Source organism: Macadamia integrifolia, chromosome 8, assembly GCF_013358625.1.
Source record: "Macadamia integrifolia cultivar HAES 741 chromosome 8, SCU_Mint_v3, whole genome shotgun sequence".
Lineage (NCBI taxonomy): Eukaryota > Viridiplantae > Streptophyta > Magnoliopsida > Proteales > Proteaceae > Macadamia > Macadamia integrifolia.
Genome location: NC_056564.1, coordinates 21,279,729 through 21,300,477, shown reverse-complemented (window position 1 = coordinate 21,300,477; position 20,749 = coordinate 21,279,729). Strand labels below are relative to the sequence as shown.

The window sequence follows — 20,749 nt, the reverse complement described above, 5'->3', positions numbered from 1 at the left end:
TAAAAAACCTTTTTAAAAATGAAGCGAAGCATCATAACAACTGTTTTTCAGTGGATCCTAGGATATGAATCTCTTTATTATTGATAAAAAAATGTTAGGATGTGAGTCCGGTGATTCTATTTTTCCACAACTGTATCAACTAAGAATCAAAATCGAAAGGAATCAGTCCCTACCTACGCATTCAACCTAACCAAAATCAACCATTAGATCCATTTCCATTATGTCCAACACCTACTACCAGGTGGAAAATAATCCTCTGTTTTTCTCATCCATGTTTTTCCTTGTTTTGCTACCTGCAGAACGTGATACGTGGACAATTTTAAAATCAACGCACCGGATGTAATAATCCTCACCCAATCTTGACCGTTGGTCTCCTTATTGTCCACGTGTCGCGTTCTGTAGGTAGCAAAACAAGGAAAAACATGGATGGGAAAAATAGAGGATTTTGATCCCATACAGGTGGGGTCTTCCTCTACAAAAAATCTCCAAAAGTGTCCAAACAAAGTGAAACCAACGTTCCAATCAAAGCAAAAGCATGACAGATACTCCATAAGCATAACCCACTTCCTCAGCTCCTTCCCTTCTTCTGACCCTTCTTGCTCTTTGCTCTGTCGAAGTCAGAAGCTTATCGTCCATGGTGAACAACGAAGAAGAAGCAAAACAACAACAGCTACCGGAGGTTTTACAGCTCCGGCCTGTCCGGGCAATAGCCATTACGGAAGATCGATTCACGAAGAAGTTCAGATTTCTCAAGGCCTGGGAGTCTTCAATGCCCACGGAGCTTTTCTTGACCACTCACGGTCAGTCGGTGAGAGCTATCCTCTGTTCTGGCATAACCCCTGTTCCTGCCAACATCCTTCGATGCCTTCCTTCACTCGGATGCATCGTCACCACCAGTGCCGGTCTCAACCACATTGATTTGGGCGAATGCCGGAGGAGGGGAATTGCTATAGCCAATGCTGGAGACTGTTTCTCCGAAGACGTTGCTGATTACGCTATTGGACTATTGCTCGATGTCCTGAGACGGATCTCTGCTGCCAACCGCTATGTTCGCCAGGGACTTTGGCCTACCAAGGGGGACTATCCTCTTGGCTCCAGGGTAACCTTCTTTTTCTCCTCCCTTCCAATTTCTTACTTCTTGGATACACTCTTTACCCAATTGGGTTGTGTTAATTAACATCAATTTCTGGTTGATTTCATCATAGTTCTCAATGAACTTCTGATGGAAGAGGGTAATGGGTATCTGTCTTCATCGTCTAAGATGAACATTAATGAGTTGGATTTCATTGTGAAGAGTTTGGATCTAAGATGACAGATTCTTAGGACTTAACTTTGATCTGTAAACGTGAAAAAAATTCTTGTGGGTGTGGTTTGTGATTTTGTTTTCTGTGCTTTGAATTTTAATATTTAATTTGCATGCATTAAGAGATAATGTTTTGAGGGGAAGCACTTAAAATAATTGGAACCTCAATCATATAGTTGTATGTTGTTGTATCAATATGAACCTCCCATTAGATATGTGCTTGTATCAGTTACTGTTGTTTGGTCTAGAAGCTAAACAGGACAACTGGTTAATATGTCAATTTTGAAACTCAGAAGACTTTAAATATTCAAGTGTTTTTGAATCTTGTGTGGTAAAAATTGACTAGTCGATCTTCCTTGCAGCTCCTGATACTCCAGCATATCTGCACAGAAGAGAAGACAGGGGAGAGCCGAGCTGATCCGACGGGAGACTCTCCGATGCCTAAGTCAGATCTTTCCACAACAGATACTCAAGAGAGTTTTCAGTCAAAAGAAGTGATCGATCTTCACAATGGAGGCTTATCTTGGTATTTATAGGCTACTGATGGAGTGGAGAAAGGAGGAAGTCCGTGGAGAGTCCTACTGGGCGTGGAGTCCTTAAGGAGAATGGCTCTCTGACTCTAGGAATATTCTTGATTCTAGGGCATCTTTCGAGAATATTCTTCTCTTATTTCGAAGGTGTGGGTCGTGAAAGGAGCGGATGCCCTGATGACGTGTAGTGGATAGAGTTTTGTCCTTGTGATCAGGGATTACATTCCTTGAATATAAGAGTGGATGAGAGCATGTTTCTAGGAGCCTTGCCTGATGATGCCAGGCTGAGGTGGCAGCTAGGCCAGAGGAGAGGCTGAGGTGGAAGTACGGCCTGATGAGGAGCTGAGGTGGCAGATCAGACTGATGAGGGGCTGAGGTAGTAGCTCGGCCTGATGAGGGGCCGAGGTGGCAGCTTGGCCTGATGAGGCTCCTAGGTGGCAATGCAACATTAGTTCGGACGCTCTTTGGCCGTGCTGTGGTCAGAGGAATTTACCCTCATCACCAGCCCCCCGCTTTAGCAGTTTGGTTCGGACAGCTAGAGCATTAAATACGGTTGACTTTCGCGATCGTGCACCTTTCGCTTAGCGCGAAACGGGTTGATTCTGCCATGTGTCATAGCAATGTAACTTCACCTTGGGCAGGTGAAGAGGCTGCTTTGGCTCACCGTTGATCTCAACCAGATCCAGCCGTCCATTTTCCACCGCCTTCCCCTATAATAGGACACATTTTTTTAGGAAACTTCGCATTTGTTCTACTGTTAAAGTTAGTTCAGCTCGCTCCTAGCTTCAACGCGGACATCTATAGAGTCTCAGAGCAGCCTGGCTTCTTGAACACTGCCAACCAGCTTCTCCTACCAGCTCCTCCTACCAGCTCGTCCCCATTATCTCGTCTTCTTTAGTGCGTCACTTTCAAGCTCATCCTTTGACCAGTAAGTAAGCTCACACTATGGTTGTGACTCGTCATTCCTCTTCCGCTCAGCCCTCCGTGTTTTCGAGCGTTAGTCCTGGTGATCATGATATGGCATCCATATGTGACCCACCTAGACAGACCCCCTTGAAGGTCGTGAGGCCTGGGGATAACCACCCAGAGTGTCCAAATCCAGATCTTTCGTCCTCCAGTGACGATACCTCAAGTGGTCCAGGCTCTGATGGAAGCTCAGGTTCTGGTGGCAGCTCAGGCTCAGGTAGTAGCTAGGGCTAGGGTAGCAGCTCGGGTACTGAGTCTGTGGAAGTGGTCTCGCCTGAGACCGTCCCGACCAGGGGTGATCTTGGCTCGGTTGCCCCCAGCTCAGCCCCCTAGTGCAGTGGCAGCGAGCACTTCGGTGGCAGGCCCATCAGTCACTGAAGTCCCTGAGGCTGGCCTAGTAGAGTTTGAGGGGGAAGGCTCTGCTTCATCCTCCGGAGAGAAGAAAATCGTAGTCAACACCCCGAGCATCCTTATGCCTAAGGTTCTAGACTTGATCCGAGGTTGGTATGGCATCCCTGATTACATGGTGATGCGCATCCCAGATAAAGACAAACGTGTAGACGCCTCTAGGGACAAAGTGGCTCTCTATGACATCGCTTTCCAGAGTGGCCTTAGGATCCCGATACCTGAGTTGGTCAGTTCGGTCTTGGAGTACTGGTGTCTCGCCCCAAGCAGTTTACACTGAACTCCTAGTGCACTATTCTTGGCTTTGAGGTGTTTGTCTCAAAGCTGGGCCAAACTGCGATGTTGGACGTCTTCCGTAAGATGTTCTTGGTGAAGAGGCACACCTCGGGATGGTACTACTTCACTAAGAGGGACAGGGACGATCCCTACAACGATCTGAATATGTTTATTAACATGCCCTCCTTGGTGAAGAAGTGGAAGGAGAGGTACTTTCACGTGGCAATGGAGGGAAACCCCTTCAAGAGCAGCTGGGTGAGGCCCACGCTCTTAGTGCCGAATTGAGCTCCCAAGCTCTCCCCGGCCGACCTCCAAACATATCAAATGTGTTTGGGTGGGGAGGCAGTGGACGTTCGGATGCTGCAGGACGAAAATTTCCTCCGAGAGTGGGAGCTGAGTGAAGTCCCTGGTGAGGGTTCGATTGAGTTCGGTTCATATTAATTCAACTCGATTCTTATTCTAATTCAGCTCGACTCATCTTTGTTTTGCAGTGGTGAATGTAAAGGTTGACAACAAAGCCCTTACCGTGGCGACAACGGAGGCGAGGAAGAAGGAAGCAGCTGAGCAAGCCACCAAGAAAACTGTCGACAAGGGCAAGGTCGTGCCTAGCCCAAGCCTTAGCGAGAAGGCCACCCCTCCCACTGGAACGGGCAACAAGGCCTCACCAATCAATATTGGGGGCAGGCCCAGGAAAGAGATTCCCCCGCCTGTCCAGTACTCAGCTCGGCAATGGACATCGGGCTCTCTCAAGGGCAAGGAGCCAATGGGCTCTGGAGAAAAGGTGTCGGGGCAGACCAAAACATCAGACTGAGCTGCAGCAGGCCCGGATGGCCAAAAGAGGAGGCGTTTGCTCGTGGATGATGTGCAGTATGGCAACCCTCCCAGTTGGCTCAAATAGGGAAGCAACCTGTGGATCCCTAGGTGGACTTGATAGAGAACGACATCGTGCTGGACTCCAACACTACTCGGATCTGGTGCACCGGAGCCATCCCAAGAGGGACATTGCCCGAGTGACGAAGTTTTTTGATATTGACTTCGCAGAGCAGATTTACATACGGATGGGCGATGTAAGTATTCCCAGCTTTTCTCTCTTTCGTGTTCATCTTAATGTTTCGAGTACTGACCATTCTGTTGGGGCCTTGCAGCGTTTTGCTTTTGAGGTTATGGCTGCTCAACGATTGAGAGCATGGCTGTTGGTCATGCTAGGGTTGACGACGAGGTGAAGCGTCTTTGTGGGGATCTCCAGATAGCCACTGTTCAGCTGGAAATTGAGAAGAAAAGGGCCTGTTATGACGAGCAAAGGGTGAGAGATAGCGAGGAGAGATCTGGCGAGCTAGAGCGTGAAGTTGCTAAACAGCTCTGGACCAACAGTGACCTAGTCAAGGAGAAGGACGCACTCCAGAGAGAGCTAGCCGAAGCTCAGGAGGCCAGCAGAAAGAAGGAGGCTGAACTTACAGCTCGGATTGTTGAGCTGGAAAGGAAGCATTAGGCTGAGCTGACGTCAAATGATGAGGTTGCTACTGAGAGGTGGCTGAACTTCGAAGTTGGTCAGAAATGGTTAGTTGAAGTCAACGTCGCTTTATTCTAAGCTGGTTCGAAAGACACCATTCAGTTCGTCCTGGGCAAGACGCCAGACTACGATCTGTTAGAATGTGAGCAGCGCTCTCCTGCCCCAGCTCCTTCAGTGCAGCTCGTCGGTCAAGGTGAGGTTGGTGAAGAGATGACTCAAGCTGACCCTAAAGTAGTCAAATGAACCATCTCTCTCCTTCTTGAGCCAGCCCCTCAATCTCCATAATACTGATGTTATCTTCTCCTTTTCCTTCTCTTTCTCCTTCTTGCGAGAGTGATGTAATTTTCTCTCTTTCTTTTTTTTTTTTATGTAAATGTCTCCTTTGGGAGTGTGTAATTTTTTTCCCTCTTTTATTAATGAAAGATACTTTTTTCTTCATTCATTGTGCCTCTTCCATTCCCCTGTAAGTGTAGTTCCATTATCTAGTTGAGCTTGGATTTGTCTTATGCATCTTAATCTTCTGAAGTGTTATGCCTAGACTTGGACAGTAATGACGCTGAGCTAAAGCATGGACTTAATGCCTTGGATGTTAAGGTCTTGAGGTGCCAAACTTTGGTTTGGTCTTGGTAGTGCCGAGTTGGGGCTCAGACTTAGATGTTGCCGAGCTGAAGCTCGGTCTTAATGCCTTGTGTTAAGGTCTTAAGGTGCCAAACCTGGATTGGGTCTTGGTAGTGTCGAGCTAGGTCTCGGTCTTAGATGTTACCCAGCTGAAGCTCGATTATAATGCCTTAGATGTTAAGGTCTTGAGATGCCAAACTGGGGTTCGGTCTTGGTAGTGCCGAGCTGGGGCTCGGTCTTGGATGTTGCTGAGTTGAAGCTCGATCATAATGCCTTAGATGTTAAGGTCTTGAGATGCCAAACTAAGGTTTGGTCTTAGTAGTGCCAAGCTGGGGCTCAGTCTTGGATGTTGCCGAGCTAAAGCTTGGTCTTAATGCCTCAGATGTTAAGGTTTTGAGATGTCAAACTGAGGTTTGGTCTTGGTAATGCTGAGTTGGGGCTCGGTTTTAGATGTTGTCGAGCTGAAGCTCGGTCTTAAGGCCTTAGATGTTAAGGTCTTGAGATGCCAAACTGGGGTTTGGTCTTGGTATTGCAGAGCTGGGGCTCGGTCTTAGACATTACCGAGCTGAAGCTCGGTCTTGATGCCTTGTGTTAAGGTCTAAAGGTGCCAAACCTGGGTTTCGTCTTAGTAGTGCCGAGCTGGGGCTCGGTCTTAGATAAGTTAGATATTTAAGAGAAGCTTCTTCGTTTATTGATATGTGGCATGCACTTGTGACAAATACATTGCTCCAAAATAGAGTCCAATCCACTCCATGAATGAAATTGAATAATTGAAATATGAAAACTAAGGTCTAAGGTGCTGAGACTATAAAATCTATAAGACTAACACCCGGTCATGCGGGACTTCAATGTGATCTAATGGTAAATTTTTTTGAGATTTTCGACATTCCATGCTCTTGGTATAGCTGTACCCCCTGAGTCTTTAAGTGGTAAGTACTAGGGTGAACCACTTTGGAGCCTATGTAAGGGCCTTCCCAGTTCACGCTTAGCTTGCCCTCACTTCTCGGGTCCGTTGCAGTTGTTTTTCTAAGGACCAAGTCACCTACTATGAATCCTCGTGGTCGAACCTTTCGATTGTGATACTGCCATACTTTTTTCTTGTAGGTTTCATTTCGCAATAGAGCTTCTTTTCGAACTTCATCTATGAAGTCGATATTTGCTTGGAGCCTTGCCTCGTTCTGTGATGCATCAAACGTTGTCGATCAGAATGAAGCTTGGGTCACCTCTACAGGGGTTAAGGCTTCAGTCCCGTATGCCAATCGAAACAGAGTTTCCTTTGTAGGGGTCCAAGCTGAGGTACGATATGCCCAAAGTATATTGAGTAGCTGGTCAGCCCAGTTCTTCTTCTCTCGGTCCAACCTCTTCTTTTTTCCATCCAGAAGTATGTGGTTGGCCTTTTCTGCCTGACCGTTCGACTGTGGGTGTGCTACTACAGTGTTTTGAAAATCAATGTTAAAGTTACTGCAGAAGAGCCTGAATTTTTGATTGTAGAATTGTCACCCATTATTTGTGACGCGTACTTTTGGGACATCGAAGCGGTATATGACGTCGTCCCTTACGAACTTTTCTACCGCCTGCTCAATGATCTTTGCTAGGGGACACGCTTCCACCCACTTAGTGAAGTAATCAATGGCAACAATCAATAACTGGACACCGCCCTTGCCTTTCTTGAACTATCCTAAGATATTCATTCCCCACATCGCGAATAGGATCGGGCAGATTATGGAGTTAAATTTTGTAGTAGGGATGTGCGACATTGGGGCGTGCACTTGACACTTAAAGCATCGCTGGACGAACTTCATTGCACTTACTATATTTTTGGCCAGTAGAATCCTTGACGCAACACCTTATAGGCCAGTGCCCTTCCTCCCATGTGTCCTCCTTAAATTCCTTCATGGACCTCCCGGAGTGTCTCTTCAACTTGACTCAGTGGTAGGCACTTCAGCAGGGGTCAAGATATTGCCCTTTTGTATAGTACTCCTCCTTGGAGGGTGTAGTTGGCTGTTCTCCTTTTAACTCCTCTTGCTTCTGTCTGATCTCCTGAGAGATATCCATCTCGCAAATAATCTGCAATGGGGTCCATCCAGCTTGGCTCGGTTGACTGTGCATTGCTGCACATCACTTTTTGCTCATAGGTAGGTTTTTCTAGTACTTCAAAGTATACCGAGCTTGCGCAATCACTGAGTTCCATTGTAGCTAGTGTGGAGAGGGCACTTGCTACTGTTTTTTCATCTCACGAGACTTGTACTATTGCGAAAGTGCTGAAGCCAGTGATAAAACAATAAGCTTATTTCAGATATTTGACCATTCTCTCTTCTTTGGCCTCATATTGCCCATCGACTCGGTTCACGATCAGTTGTGAGTCACTATGTGCGACCATGTCATCTTCCATTACATCCTTTGCCAGTTTGATTCCCGCTATTAGGGCTTCATATTCTGCTTCATTGTTTATCGTAGGGAATGTGAATCTAAGGGCATACTGTATCACGAATTCCTCTGGGCTCTGCAGCACAAGTCTTGCACCGCTCCTTGTTGTGGTGCTGGATCCATCAACAAAGAGTTTCCACTTTCTGTTTGGCTTGGCCTCTGTCGCTGTCTCTTCTTCAGTCTGTGTACATTCTACCAAGAAATCAGCCAGTGCCTGACCCTTGATTGCACTTCTTAGTCGAAATTCAATGTTATGCTCACTTAACTCGATAGCTCAGCTCACCATCCATCCTACTATGCTAGGGCTGTGAAGTGACTTCTTCAGTGGCTGATCCGTCAGTACAACTATGGTGTGTGCTTGGAAGTAAGGCCTCAGCTTCATGGCTACCACGATCAATGTTAATGCAAACTTCTCAATTCTCAGGTACCGTGTTTCTGCATCGAGGAGCACATGACTCACATAGTAGACGGGCTTCTGGGTCTTTCCCTCTTCTTTTATGAGAACTGTGCTAACAGCTACAAAGGAAGTAGTAAGATAAAGCTGTAGCACCTCTCCTGGCTCTGGCCGGCTTAGCAGTGGGGGCCTGGTCAGGTAGGCTTTAATTTCTTCAAAGGCCACTTTGCATTCCTCCATCCAACAAAATTGATGTTGCCCTTTTCCTCCTTTTAGTAGCTTGAAGAAAGGAAGACACTTGTCTCCAGCTCAAGATAGGAACCTGTTTAGTGCAGCCAGGCACCCTGTCAGCTTCTGAACTTCGCGAATGTTCTTGGTGGACGCATTTCTTGAATGGCCTCAATTTTGGAGGGGTTTGCTTTTATTCCCCTTTATGATACTAGGAAGCCTAGGAACTTCCCAGAGGTTACTCAAAATGCACACTTGGTAGGATTTAACTTCATCTGGTTCTACCGTAGGACATCGAAAGCTTCCTTCAGATCTAGCACATGATTAGTGCCTTTTGCACTCTTGACTAGCTTGTTATCAACATAAACTTCCATGTTTCTTCCGATCTGGATTTGAAACATTCTCTGGTAAGTGGCTCCTGCATTCTTAAGGCTAAACAACATTGCAGTGTAGCAATAGTTGCCCTGAGTGGTGAGGAATGCAGTTTTCTCCTCATTTTCTGCCTTCATCTTTATCTGGTTATAACTGAAATATGCATCCATGAAGGTCAGCATCTCATGGCCTACAGTTGAGTCTATAAGGGAGTCAATCCTGGACAAAAGATAGCAGTCCCTGGGATAGGCTTTTTTCAAGTCGGTGTAGTCTATGCAAATCCTCCACTTCTCATTAGACTTCGAAACCATGACTACATTGGCTAGCCAGGTTGGGTATTTTACTTTCCTAACAAACCCTACAACTAGGAGTTTATCAACCTCCTCATTGAGGATGGTGTTTTGCTCAGTCATGAAGTTCCTCCGCTTTTGCTGGATCGGCCTGAAGCTAGGGTTAACATCCAGACTATGCTCAACTACGACCCTGGAGATGCCTGGCATATCAGAAGCCTTCCACGTAAAAATATCAGAGTTTTCGTCAAGGAAGTTCAAAATTTCGTTGCGGCGTTAGGAGCTTAATAATGCTCCGAGCTGAACAGTCTTTGATGGCTCAGCCTCAGTAATTGGGAGAGTGAGCAGCTGTTCAATTGGCTTGGCTCGGTTTTGGAGGCTTTCATTGTGGCAATCGACGATTTCTACCATACATGCTAAGCCAGAGCATAGCTTCTTGATAGACTTTATGAAGTTGGCATAGCACTTCTGGGATTCCTTTTGGCTAGATTTGCATTCCCCGATTCCGTTGCTGGTAGAGAACTTGAATTTCATATGCTTGGTGGACACAACCGCTCCAAGGCCATTAAGACCAAGCCGGCTAAGGATTGTATTGTAGGGTGAGGCTATCTTGGCGACCATGAAAGAAACTATGGTAGTGGCCATTTGAGCTCCCTAACCGATGGTTATTGGCAAGTTAACAACTCCTTCTAGCTTTGTTGGTGTGCCTGAAAATCCGTACAAGGGTCCTGAGGCTGGCTTTAAGGCTTCAGCGCCAAGCCCCAATTTCATGAAAGCTTCGTAGGACATGAGGTCAATAGAGGCTCCTGTGTCCACTAGGACCCTGTGGAAGGGGTGGTTGGCCACCACTAGTTGAACCACGACGGAGTTGTTGTGAGGCCAGTTCAGCTCTTCCAGGTCTCTGTCAGAGAATGTAATGGGTGGATTCGGCCTGAGGGCCTTGACGGGCTATTCCGTGATGCATATAAACCGTTAGTAAGCTTTGGCCTTTTTGACAGATTTCGTCATGGGTCTGCCCATGATTGTTAGGATAGTCAAACCCACAAGTTAGTTATCGTACGTGTCAGCTCGGTCTGTGGTTAGTTCCTTGGGTGGCTTGGTCCTATCTTGGCTTGGCCCGGCCTCATCTCTCCTCGGCTCGGGCCAGTTCTCACCATACTTCTGCTTCAAATACTTATTAAGGTACCCCGCCCTGATGAGCACATCAATTTCCTGTTTCAGAGACTTACAGTCTTCAGTGTCATGTCCATAATCCCAATGGTATCGGTAATACCGATTAGGGTTCCTCTCCTCTGGTTTTGCCGTCATTGGCCTGAGCCAGTGAAAATACTTATGGTCTTGGATCTTTAAGTGTAGGTTTGTTCACGAACGGTCAAGCTCATATCACTTGGGTTCAGCTATATCAAGCGGTCGATCTGTTCTGTTCTTTTTCGGCTCTCGAGAATCCTCCTTAGGCATCGGAGGCCTCCTCTTCTCTTTCTCTGAATGGTCACCCCTATCAGCTATCCCTCTGGCAGCTAGAACTTCTTCCATGTTGGCATATTGATTGCATCGTCTTAACAGCTTGGGCATTGTCTCTGGCAAGTCGAGGGTAAGAGATTAGACTAGATCAGGGTGCATTACTCCATTGCACAATGTGTTATATACCACTCCTTCTGGTAGGTTTTTTACCTCTAGCATTGCCTTGGTGAATCGGGCAAGGAACTCCCTTATAGTCTCCCTTGCTCCCTACCTCATGTTCATCACATTTTACGTAGTCTACTTCTGCTTCATACGAGCTTGGAAACGTGTGAGGAATGATCTCGTCAGTTCTTTATAGCTATGAATGGATCGGAGCTGCAAGTTTGACATCCACACCAGTGCGGCCCCTTTTAATGAGGCTACGAAAGCTCGGTAGAGAATTATGTCTGATTTCCCATGGACTATCATGGCTGAACTGTAGTATAGGAGATGATTATAGGGGTCCGTGGTGCCATCATATGCATTAAAAATAGGTATCATGAAATTTAGGGGCAGCTTGGCATCTATCAGCTCATCAGATAGTGCATTATGGGCCGAGGTTACCATTATGTCAGCTGGGTGCCTTTGCCTCTGCATTCCTTCTACCCTCTCAGTGAGGCGTTGGATGTGGCTCTCCAGGTCGTCCCTTCTTTCCTCAGCTAGGCGATTCGGTGAGTGGCGCTCCCTTTTAGCTCTTTTGGGACATCTTCCTCAGTCTTGGTGCCTGCTAGGCCGATCCTGGCCTTGCTACTTTGCACCCCTGGCTGGCCTAGGAGGCGAGTCTTGATGGCCTCCATGGGGTGGCGCTTCCTGAGCTGTTCTTTGTGAGGTGTTCTTGCATCCCTCTCCACGTGGATGCACCCCTCTTGTTGACCTTTGCGGTGAACACTGACGTCCCCCTGCCCTGGGTGGGGATCTATGGGCATCATGTGTTTCAGGACTTCGGTTACGTGTGGAACGACGAGCCCTCCCATTTTGGGCAGAAAGGGGCCCTTGTTGGCATCTCTCGGTTATGTTCTGATCGATCCCCTCCTGGGTATTGATTGAGGGGTGACACTGTTTTTAGGTGATTCATCTCGAGGTTACCTGTTCAAAGCCTACCTCGGAAGCTGAGCTTAGCCAGTGCGGGCACAGGGAGTGCCAAGCCAGACTGACGTATGAAGTCCCGTACTAGAGTGTTTGTTGCTAACACCTGCAGCTGTAGCTGCAGGCTCTGCATCTGTTCTTCCATATTTGCGTGAGTCACTCGGGATGACAAGCCTTGACGAGACTGTTGAGGGTTTTGCTCGAACTGATCTCCCTCTCCTAGGGTAACATCTGCATCAGGCTGGGCTTGCGGGGGTCTTTGTGAAGGGTTCTCCACGGGGGCATTCTCCTGATCTGCCATTGGGGGTGGATGAGGGTGTTTAAGAAGTGAATCACGAGAGGATCTTACTCGCGTTAGAAAATGACCTTCTCACTCCTTAATTGCATTGATTCAAGGTAGCTTTTTGTAACAGGTTCCCACGGACGGCTTCAATCTGATGTGATAAAAATTGACCAGCCGATCTTCTTTGTAGCTCCTGATACTCCAGCAGATCTGTATAGAAGAGAAGATAGGGGAGAGCCGGGATAACCCGATGGGGGACTCTCCGATGCCTAAGTCAGATATTTCCACAGCAGATACTCAAGAGAGTTTTCAATCAAAAGAAGTGATCGATCTTCACAATAGAGGCTTAACTTGGTATTTATAGGCTACTGATGGAGTGGAGAAAGGAGGAAGTCCGTGGAGAGTCCTACTGGGCGTGGAGTCCTTAAGGAGAGTGGCTCTCTGACTCTAGGAATATTCCTGATTCCAGGGCATCTTTCAAGAATACTCCTCTCTTATTTCGGAGGTGTGGGTTGTGAGAACAGTGGATGCCTCTGATGATGTGTAGTGGATAGAGTCCCATCTTTGTGATCAAGGATTACGTTCCTTGAATGTAGGAGTGGATGAGAGCACATTTCTAGGAGCCCTGCCTAATAATGCCGGGTTGAGGTGGCAACTCAGTCAGAGGAGAGGCCGGGGTGGAAGTACTGTCACACCTCGTTCACACAGAACAGGATCGGTGACCGGGTTAACTCCGGTTAACCCAAACCTACCAGGATCATTTGATATAGTACCCAACCACAGCATACACACATCTAAGATAAACATTCAAAAGTTCAGCAGAAGACTTAATTTACCTGTAAATACCCCCAATATACTTGATACCCAAATTGTAGTATATAGATAAATACATGTGGGCCCGCAGGCATGATATTTACACAAAAGAATAGCAATTCAAGTATCAAGTACACAAAAAGGGGTCATCAAAAGAATCAAAAAGTAAAACTCTGTATGGCGTCAATACTGCGGTCTTGCAGCACAACCCTCGCATGTGCAATCCGTGTCGTGCTCATACTCCTCGGGGACCCACCAATCCTCATTGGGAAACTCAACTGTGGGGCCCGACCTTTGATCTTCAGGCTGGTGACATGCAAAATCATCTAAAAGAGGTACGCACGTGGGATGAGCTCACTAGCTCAGCAAGTGAAAAGAAGGACCACATAACAATCCATACAACAATCACATCCATATGCACTATATGCTATGCAATTCATTTTAAATCTCATCCACCTAAACAACATTACTAAGTCTTTAGTTTGGTGCTACTACAACCACAGTGCGCGTATGCCTTGGGTACGAGCCGTGAACTCCATCCCATGATACGCCCATAAGGTTGTCGGAGAAGGCCCACCATGAGTACTCAGAAAAGTAAAACATGCCGACCACTGGCTCTCAACATAAAAGTAAATGACAAAAAGTAAAGGTACTGACCCCAGAAATTTAAAAGTAGTACGATTGACCCTCTTGAATATACCACTGAGGTTATCGACTGTCCTAATAACCATCTGGGTGTATGTCTAACCGCCACAGTGACCCGACAACCGTGACCACTACTTCCCCCCAAGTGATAACCCAACACCTCAATCCCTGTTGGGAAGGGTCGTAGCATGGGAAGATGATAATCCTAAACCGCATGCTCCTATATGACATAGTACGATTGCATAGTGCCATCGTGTCCCATTCCACGGGCCACCAATGCACTCGTTTCCAAGTTGACTACGACATCTAGTCTAATAATGCATCATGCACAGTGATCCCATCATTCATCATATAATCACATCAATCATTTAACATTGAGAATGTAAAACACAACATACATGTCATAATCATATGAGGATGACTAAGCTACACATAATTTGCATGATGTCATGGCTAGTCTAGATATAATTGAATGATGCCAAACAAGCCTTAAAATAAAGTCAAACATCCTCTCCCCACTTACTTGTTGTGTACAAAGACTCACGCCCGATACGGGTGAGATCTAGCGCGAGAAACGTAAATTTTAGTGAACCTATCATAAGTGAATGGGGTTAGCATTTCACCACCTTGGGGTCAAAACTAACAAGATTTGATGGTTAAATCATGTTTAAAATCATAAAAGAAGATTGTCCATCCGTTTTGGGTCCATTCGGACACAAAAATCACGTTGGGGGCCTCTCAGGTGGGTCGGATAGCCCACCTGTCACGACCCACCTGTCTTCTCAGGTGGGCGGGCCGGCCCATCGGTCTTCTCAGGCGAGCTGTTTGGCCCGTCGATCTGGGCCCGTCGATCTTTTCAGGCAAGCCGTTCGACCTGTTGGTCCCGGCCCACCGATCCCAGCCGAGGGCCTGCCTTCTCAGGCGGGCTGTGCGGCCCACCGGTCCCAGCCCACCTGAGAGGGCGAAAAATTTCCCTCTTCCTTAAAACTTTCCCCAATCTTTGGAAAATCAAATGGGGCTTTTCCAATCACATTTTTCACACATCCAAGGTCTTATAAGATGATTCTAACCTAGATCTAAGTTAGATTTAAGGATTGAAAAACCATCTTACCTTCTTTGCTCAAGAACTCTTTCAAACCCCAAAATCACTTCTTAGCTCAAGAAATCACCAATGCTTCCCAAATCTTGTAAACACTTCTTCAAATCCTTCAAAATCAACGCATAGACCATCTATTAAACCTTAGATTCATCATCTCAAGTGGGATTTACAAGATCTCAAGGAACTCTACTCAAATCAAGGGTTTTACTTGGGTTTGGTGAAAGTTTAAGAAGCATAGCCTTTGCTCACCTCCAATCATAGATCTCGTGTTGGGGATCACTCTTCCGGAGTCGAAATGAGAAGATCAAACCTTGGCGCCGCTTAAATCCATTTCTTCCTCCTCTTCCTTCCCCTTTCTTCTTCCTCGTTTTCTTTTCTCTCTTCTTTTCTCTCTCCTCTTTACTCTTCTCACCAACTCTTTAGTGTAATAATAAGAAAATGAAAAACACAATAAATGTTATTTATACTTTTTAATATATCTAGTAACCACATGGGTGGGTCACTCAGGTGGGGGGATGTGCCCGCCTGTGACCACCCACTTGAGGGTCGAAAATTAGCCAACAAGTGGGATTTTGACAGAATTCGACTCTCGGCATGTATCTCACTCTCAGCACAAGGTATATTATACGTATGCACTTTAGGATACGGCTACATACCAGCATTACCCATACATGACCTTATGATACGTGCATGTGCACGGCTTGGGTACACCCGTCTCCTCTGGCACAAACTCGGACTTGTCTGGCCAACCTGTGTTCAAAGTCACCCTTGCCATCATGGTCCATAAGGAACCCGCCTTAACCCTCTCTGGTTCGGGTCCTGCATGGTTAAACCGGGTCAACCGTGTAATTAGGTCAGGTTTAAAAAGTAGGGTATCACAAATATGGCCTGATGAGGAGCTGAAGTGGCATCTCGGACTGATGAGGGGGCGAGGTAGTAGCTCTGCTTGATGAGGAGCCGAGGTGGCAGCTCGGACTGATGAGGGGCCGAGGTGGGCCGAGCTAGTAGCTCGGCCTGATGAGGAGCCGAGGTGGCAGCTCAGACTGATGAGGGGCCGAGGTGGGCTGAGGTAGTAGCTTGGCCTGATGAGGAGCCGAGGTGGCAGCTCGGACTGATGAGGGGCCGTGGTGGCAATGCATCATTAGTTCGGACGCTCTCTGGCCGTGCTGTGGTCAGAGGAATTTACCCTCATCAGGATCATTTAGAAGCTTGTAATGATAATTTGCTTTCGGCTTTGTAGTGCTTGCTTGTCAAATTCAGTTTAACAAAGTGTTAAGATTGTTGGGTTGTTGCACACAATAACATGTTTATATGTTCTAACGAAGATCAAAGGCAACAAAATTTATTGGACTTCAGACGTGTTTCATTTCTTGTTTTTCGTGAATTTAACAATTGAAATTTTCGGTTCAACTACTATGCATCTCTACCACTTTTAGTAGCACAAAAAATTATTGTTCAATCCATGTTTTAGACCTTGTTAATGTAAAACAGGATATCTGGTTTAGCATATGACTCACTATGTTATTCGTGTTAAGGCATTTTTATGAGCTTCTGTAGGATTCTAAGTATAAGATAGGCAAAGTCAGCATTGTGGGTTTTCTGATGTTTGTATGCTATGGTGGTGAATGCAGTTGAGAGGAAAGAGCTTGGGGATTGTTGGGCTGGGACGTATAGGCTCTGAAGTTGCAAAAAGGCTTGTGGCCTTTGGCTGCAGTATCTCTTACAACTCAAGGAAGAAGAAGCCATCTGTTGCATTTCCATACTGTTCGGATGTCCTTGACCTTGCAGCTAATAGTGATGTTCTCATTATTTGTTGTGCATTGAACAAGGAAACATACCACATCATTAACAAGGATGTATTATTGGCACTGGGAGAGAAAGGAGTTATTGTTAATGTGGGACGTGGAGCTCTCATTGATGAAAAGGAATTGGTTCAGTGTTTGGTGAAAGGTGAAATTGGAGGTGCTGGTCTGGATGTGTTTGAGAATGAGCCTCATCTTCCCAAAGAGCTTCGTGACTTGGATAATGTTGTATTATCTCCACATAAAGCTGTCTTTACAGAAGAATCCGATTCGTCATTGCAGGATTTGCTGATAGCCAACTTGGAGGCATTCTTCTCAAATAAACCATTGCTTTCTGAGGTGAAGGATGAATGAGAAGATCATCTATTCCATGACAGAAACCAACATGAAATTTGATCACCATGGGAAACAGGTACCAAAGATAAATGTCTCTGTTGGCCGGCATTATCTATCATCTCTTGTGGATGATTCATTCGGCGCATGCGTAATTCCATTTTTGGAGATGCACAACCATGAAGTTCTACAATAACTCCTATTATGTCTAGGATTCCTTGGGTAGTATATATGGTTTGTTTATCAGAGGGAAAGACCCTAGTTGGAATTTTTCCCTGCTCATGTTTTGCACTTTCTTTTTGGAAGGCATGAAAAAGCAACTAAAAGTTATGTTTATACATTGAGATTTTATTTTAGGGAAAAAGTACTCTATTTTGAAGCGTGGCTTACATCCGTGCTCCCATGTGTCTTTTGTCTCTCTTTCTCCTCCCTGGTGAAAAGACACATTTGCCCTTGTTTCGGAAGGAGAGAGAGAGACACACGGGGACCCTGTGGAAAAGCCATGCTCCCATACAAAAAACTACTTCCCTTTCTTTTATTACATGCATGATAGGCTTTTTCATGCTTTCCAAAAGAATGAACAAAGCATGGGAGGAGAATGATATAAATGTATAATGCAAGGGAACATTTCCCTCTAATGTGCTAACTAAAGTCGAGTTCAAAATTAGGATTACTGAGGAGTGGGAAGAATGAAAGGGTTGTTCTTTGTTTGTTCAATTTGAGCTACAAATTGTGAAGAGAATGTAGCCGTTGGAGTATCATTATTCCCACTGCTTCTAGTATAAGAAGTCAGAAATGCCTTGAAACTATTCCTATAGTCCAATTCAATCATCAGAACCCGTGGATTAAGAGATTCTTTCTCCACCATTTGTGAAAAGAAACATAGTCCTATCTTTGGTATTCCTGTTCGGGCAATTTTTTCAGTTTGGTGGGGATATGTCATCGTTTTAGTGCACGGTATCAGAATGGGTATCAGCCATCTCAAAAACCGATTTCGTATCAGATCACCCTTGGACAGGAATATCACTGATTTTCCGTAACAAGCATATTTCTAGACTTTTTTTACCCCTAGTCTAAACCATTCAACCGATACATTGGCCGGGTATTGGGATTGGAGACATGACAGGCAATTCGATACATATTAATTAATCCGTTAACGATACTTAGAACCATGGGCTATGTAGTTATGTAATTTCTTACGGAGCCTGTCGCAGCCCGTTACCACACCTAGGACAAGCCACTAGGGTCTCTGGACCGGCGTTTCTGTTGAAGATACGCTATGGAATGATCAGATTACAAGGCCTCTGGAGAAGGTAAGATTTGGCAAAATCAAAAGATCATGAACAGACGTGAAAGAGAAATTGGAACAAATCTACCCACTCAATCCAAGAAATGGTCGATCAAGTTGATTTTAATCCAGATCCTGATTTCTATTCTTTTAAACTTTAGTTACTATGTTTTTTTTTTTTTTCTTGCTTTTTGGTCCACACTCCAATTATCAGTAATCCCTCCGAAGATGGTGCAAGTGAAGAGCCCCCCACCCCTAGCGTGGGGCTCCTCTATGGTGCATCTCAGTGTACAATACACATCTGACAACTAAGATCCGCTGGAGATACACATCTGTGTGTTGAGACGTATGTCTAGATGCTCTCAGTTGTCAGATGGGCGTTGCACAACATGCAAGGCCATAGAGGAGTTTCGGATGGTATTGAATATTTGACCCCCCAAAAAAAAAACAAAAAGTATTGACATAGAACATGGTTGAAGAGAGAATCTCTTCCACGGGTGAAGAAAAGTTGGGTCATGAAAACTATTTTCGTAACAAGGTATACAATCACCATGGGGGAGATGTCTTATTTATTTATTTATTTTTTGTTAATCAAGGTGTCCGGACCAGCTTACGCGCACCTTGACTAATCCTCGGGAAGACTAGCGCAGTAACCCACCGCCATAGTCTCCACTTAAATAGTATTACGTCTATTCACACAATCCTCAATTCGCCCTAACCATCTCGGCAACCCACGGATGGGTGGGGAGACGTCTTAGGGAAAATTACATGATTACCCACTTTTGGGGTTTATTTTACAAAAGGGTAATTTACAGTGCTACCCCTTGGAGAATGTCACAATTATAAGACCACCCCCTCTGTTTCACCAAATTAGACTCAGAGCCTTTACTGTCAGTCACTGTTAAGGAATGTTATGAAATGACATTTTTGCCCTTATGAGTAAAACACTGATAAGTTATCAATTTTCATTATCCCAAAAATATCCCTCTTTACCATTTTACATTTCATTCTCCTTCTCTCCTTCTCTCCTTCTCTCCATACTTGCGACCAAGGGTTCAAATGAGTTCCAGCCGATTGAGGCACATCTGTGGAATGAAATTCATGGTCAGTCATTAATACCTTAAAAAAAAAATCAGAGATTCGTAGCTTCACCCCAGATGAGGAGGTACAGAGGAATGTAGAGGAACTTATGGCGGTGATGAGAAGTAGAGGGGCCGATTGATGGTGGCAACAATTTCTTTGTGGACAAAGCATAGGTCACAACAAAAGTTGTGCTATTGTAGTTTTCTGGACACCTAGTTCAGCTGAGGTCTTACTTAATGTGCTGGGTTCTAGGGCAGTTGGTTCTGGTGATTTGAAGGAAATGATTTCAGAAGGTCTTAGAGGAGCTAGCTATGAGTTATATAAGAGAATCTGCAGATTAGGTTTATTGGAATCAAATTTAGCTGAATCATTGGATAGAGCCTTGGAAGAGCGTATCCCTGATGTACTGGGAGCCAATTCCACAAAAGATTTGTCAGAGATATAGTGGAGCAATGATTCTGTGATTAAACTTGAAGATCTTTCAAATTTATGAAAGGCATAAAAAAGTTATGATGCTGATTGCAGAGTTCGGGTAGCAGAACATCTTTGCGGCTACAAACCGGTGGAGGCTGCTGAGGAGAAGAAGAGGTCGCAGGAAGCAGAAGAAGAGGAGAAAAAGGATAGGGAGCTCAGCTACGACTCGGGGAGAAGCAGCTACGACCTTGCTCAGTAGGGCCTGCTGCCTGTGTCTTCTGGGTGAATGGTGCAAGCCATTTTCCGCCTCGTGGCCTGCAACCAATTTCGTTTCGACGAGAAGATGATGGACGAGATCATCCAGATGCAGATCAATGACAATCCAACGCCTTCTAAGAATCATCAGCGTAAGATACCCAATATCAGTCGCCAAGGAAATTGATATCGAAGCTTTGATTGCCATTTCGATAGGGTTCCCAATCGATTCACTCACCGAAGAGGAAATCAAATCCAACGGTGTGTCGACACTTTGCGGAGTAAGAAATTGAATTCAGCATGAACAAGATGACGAGTTCTAGACGAGTTCGGTTGCTAGGTGAAAGAAATATAAATTATTACAAGGATATTTTAGGTACTTCATATTTAATAAGGGCATTTTGGTATTTAAAATAAAATATAATGGCCGACATAAGCATATATGGTATATTCCTTAATAGTGTAAGGGGTCTGAGTCAAATTTGGTGAAACAGAGGGGGTGGTCTTATAATTGTGGCATTCTCTAAGGGGTGGTGTTGTAAATTACCTTTTACAAAACTACCCATCCAAAGTTTAGTCAACAAAAATACCCAAAATCAGGTTTATGTTTATAAAACTACATGCTCAATGTTTCAGTTAACAAAAACACCTTCAACAATGTTTTTGGTTTACAAAACTATCCACTCAATGTTTCAGTTAACAAAAATATCTGATTGTATGTGGAAGATGAAGGAGAATCATTGTTTTGGATAGTTTTGTAAACTCAAACTTAATTTTGGATATTTTTGTTATCTGAAACATTAACTGGGTGATTTTGCAAAGGAAAACC

General features: G+C 45.2%; 1 protein-coding gene across 1 annotated transcript; it reads left to right on the top strand.

Annotated features, from left to right (window-relative positions):
* Positions 1-476: 476 nt before the first annotated feature.
* LOC122085462 (glyoxylate/hydroxypyruvate reductase HPR3-like) lies at positions 477-17,244 on the top strand. Its single transcript, XM_042653905.1, has 2 exons — positions 477-1,099; positions 16,377-17,244. Exons 1-2 carry the CDS (start codon positions 635-637, stop codon positions 16,899-16,901), a joined length of 990 nt encoding a protein of 329 aa, XP_042509839.1. The 5' UTR covers positions 477-634; the 3' UTR covers positions 16,902-17,244.
* Positions 17,245-20,749: the final 3,505 nt, after the last annotated feature.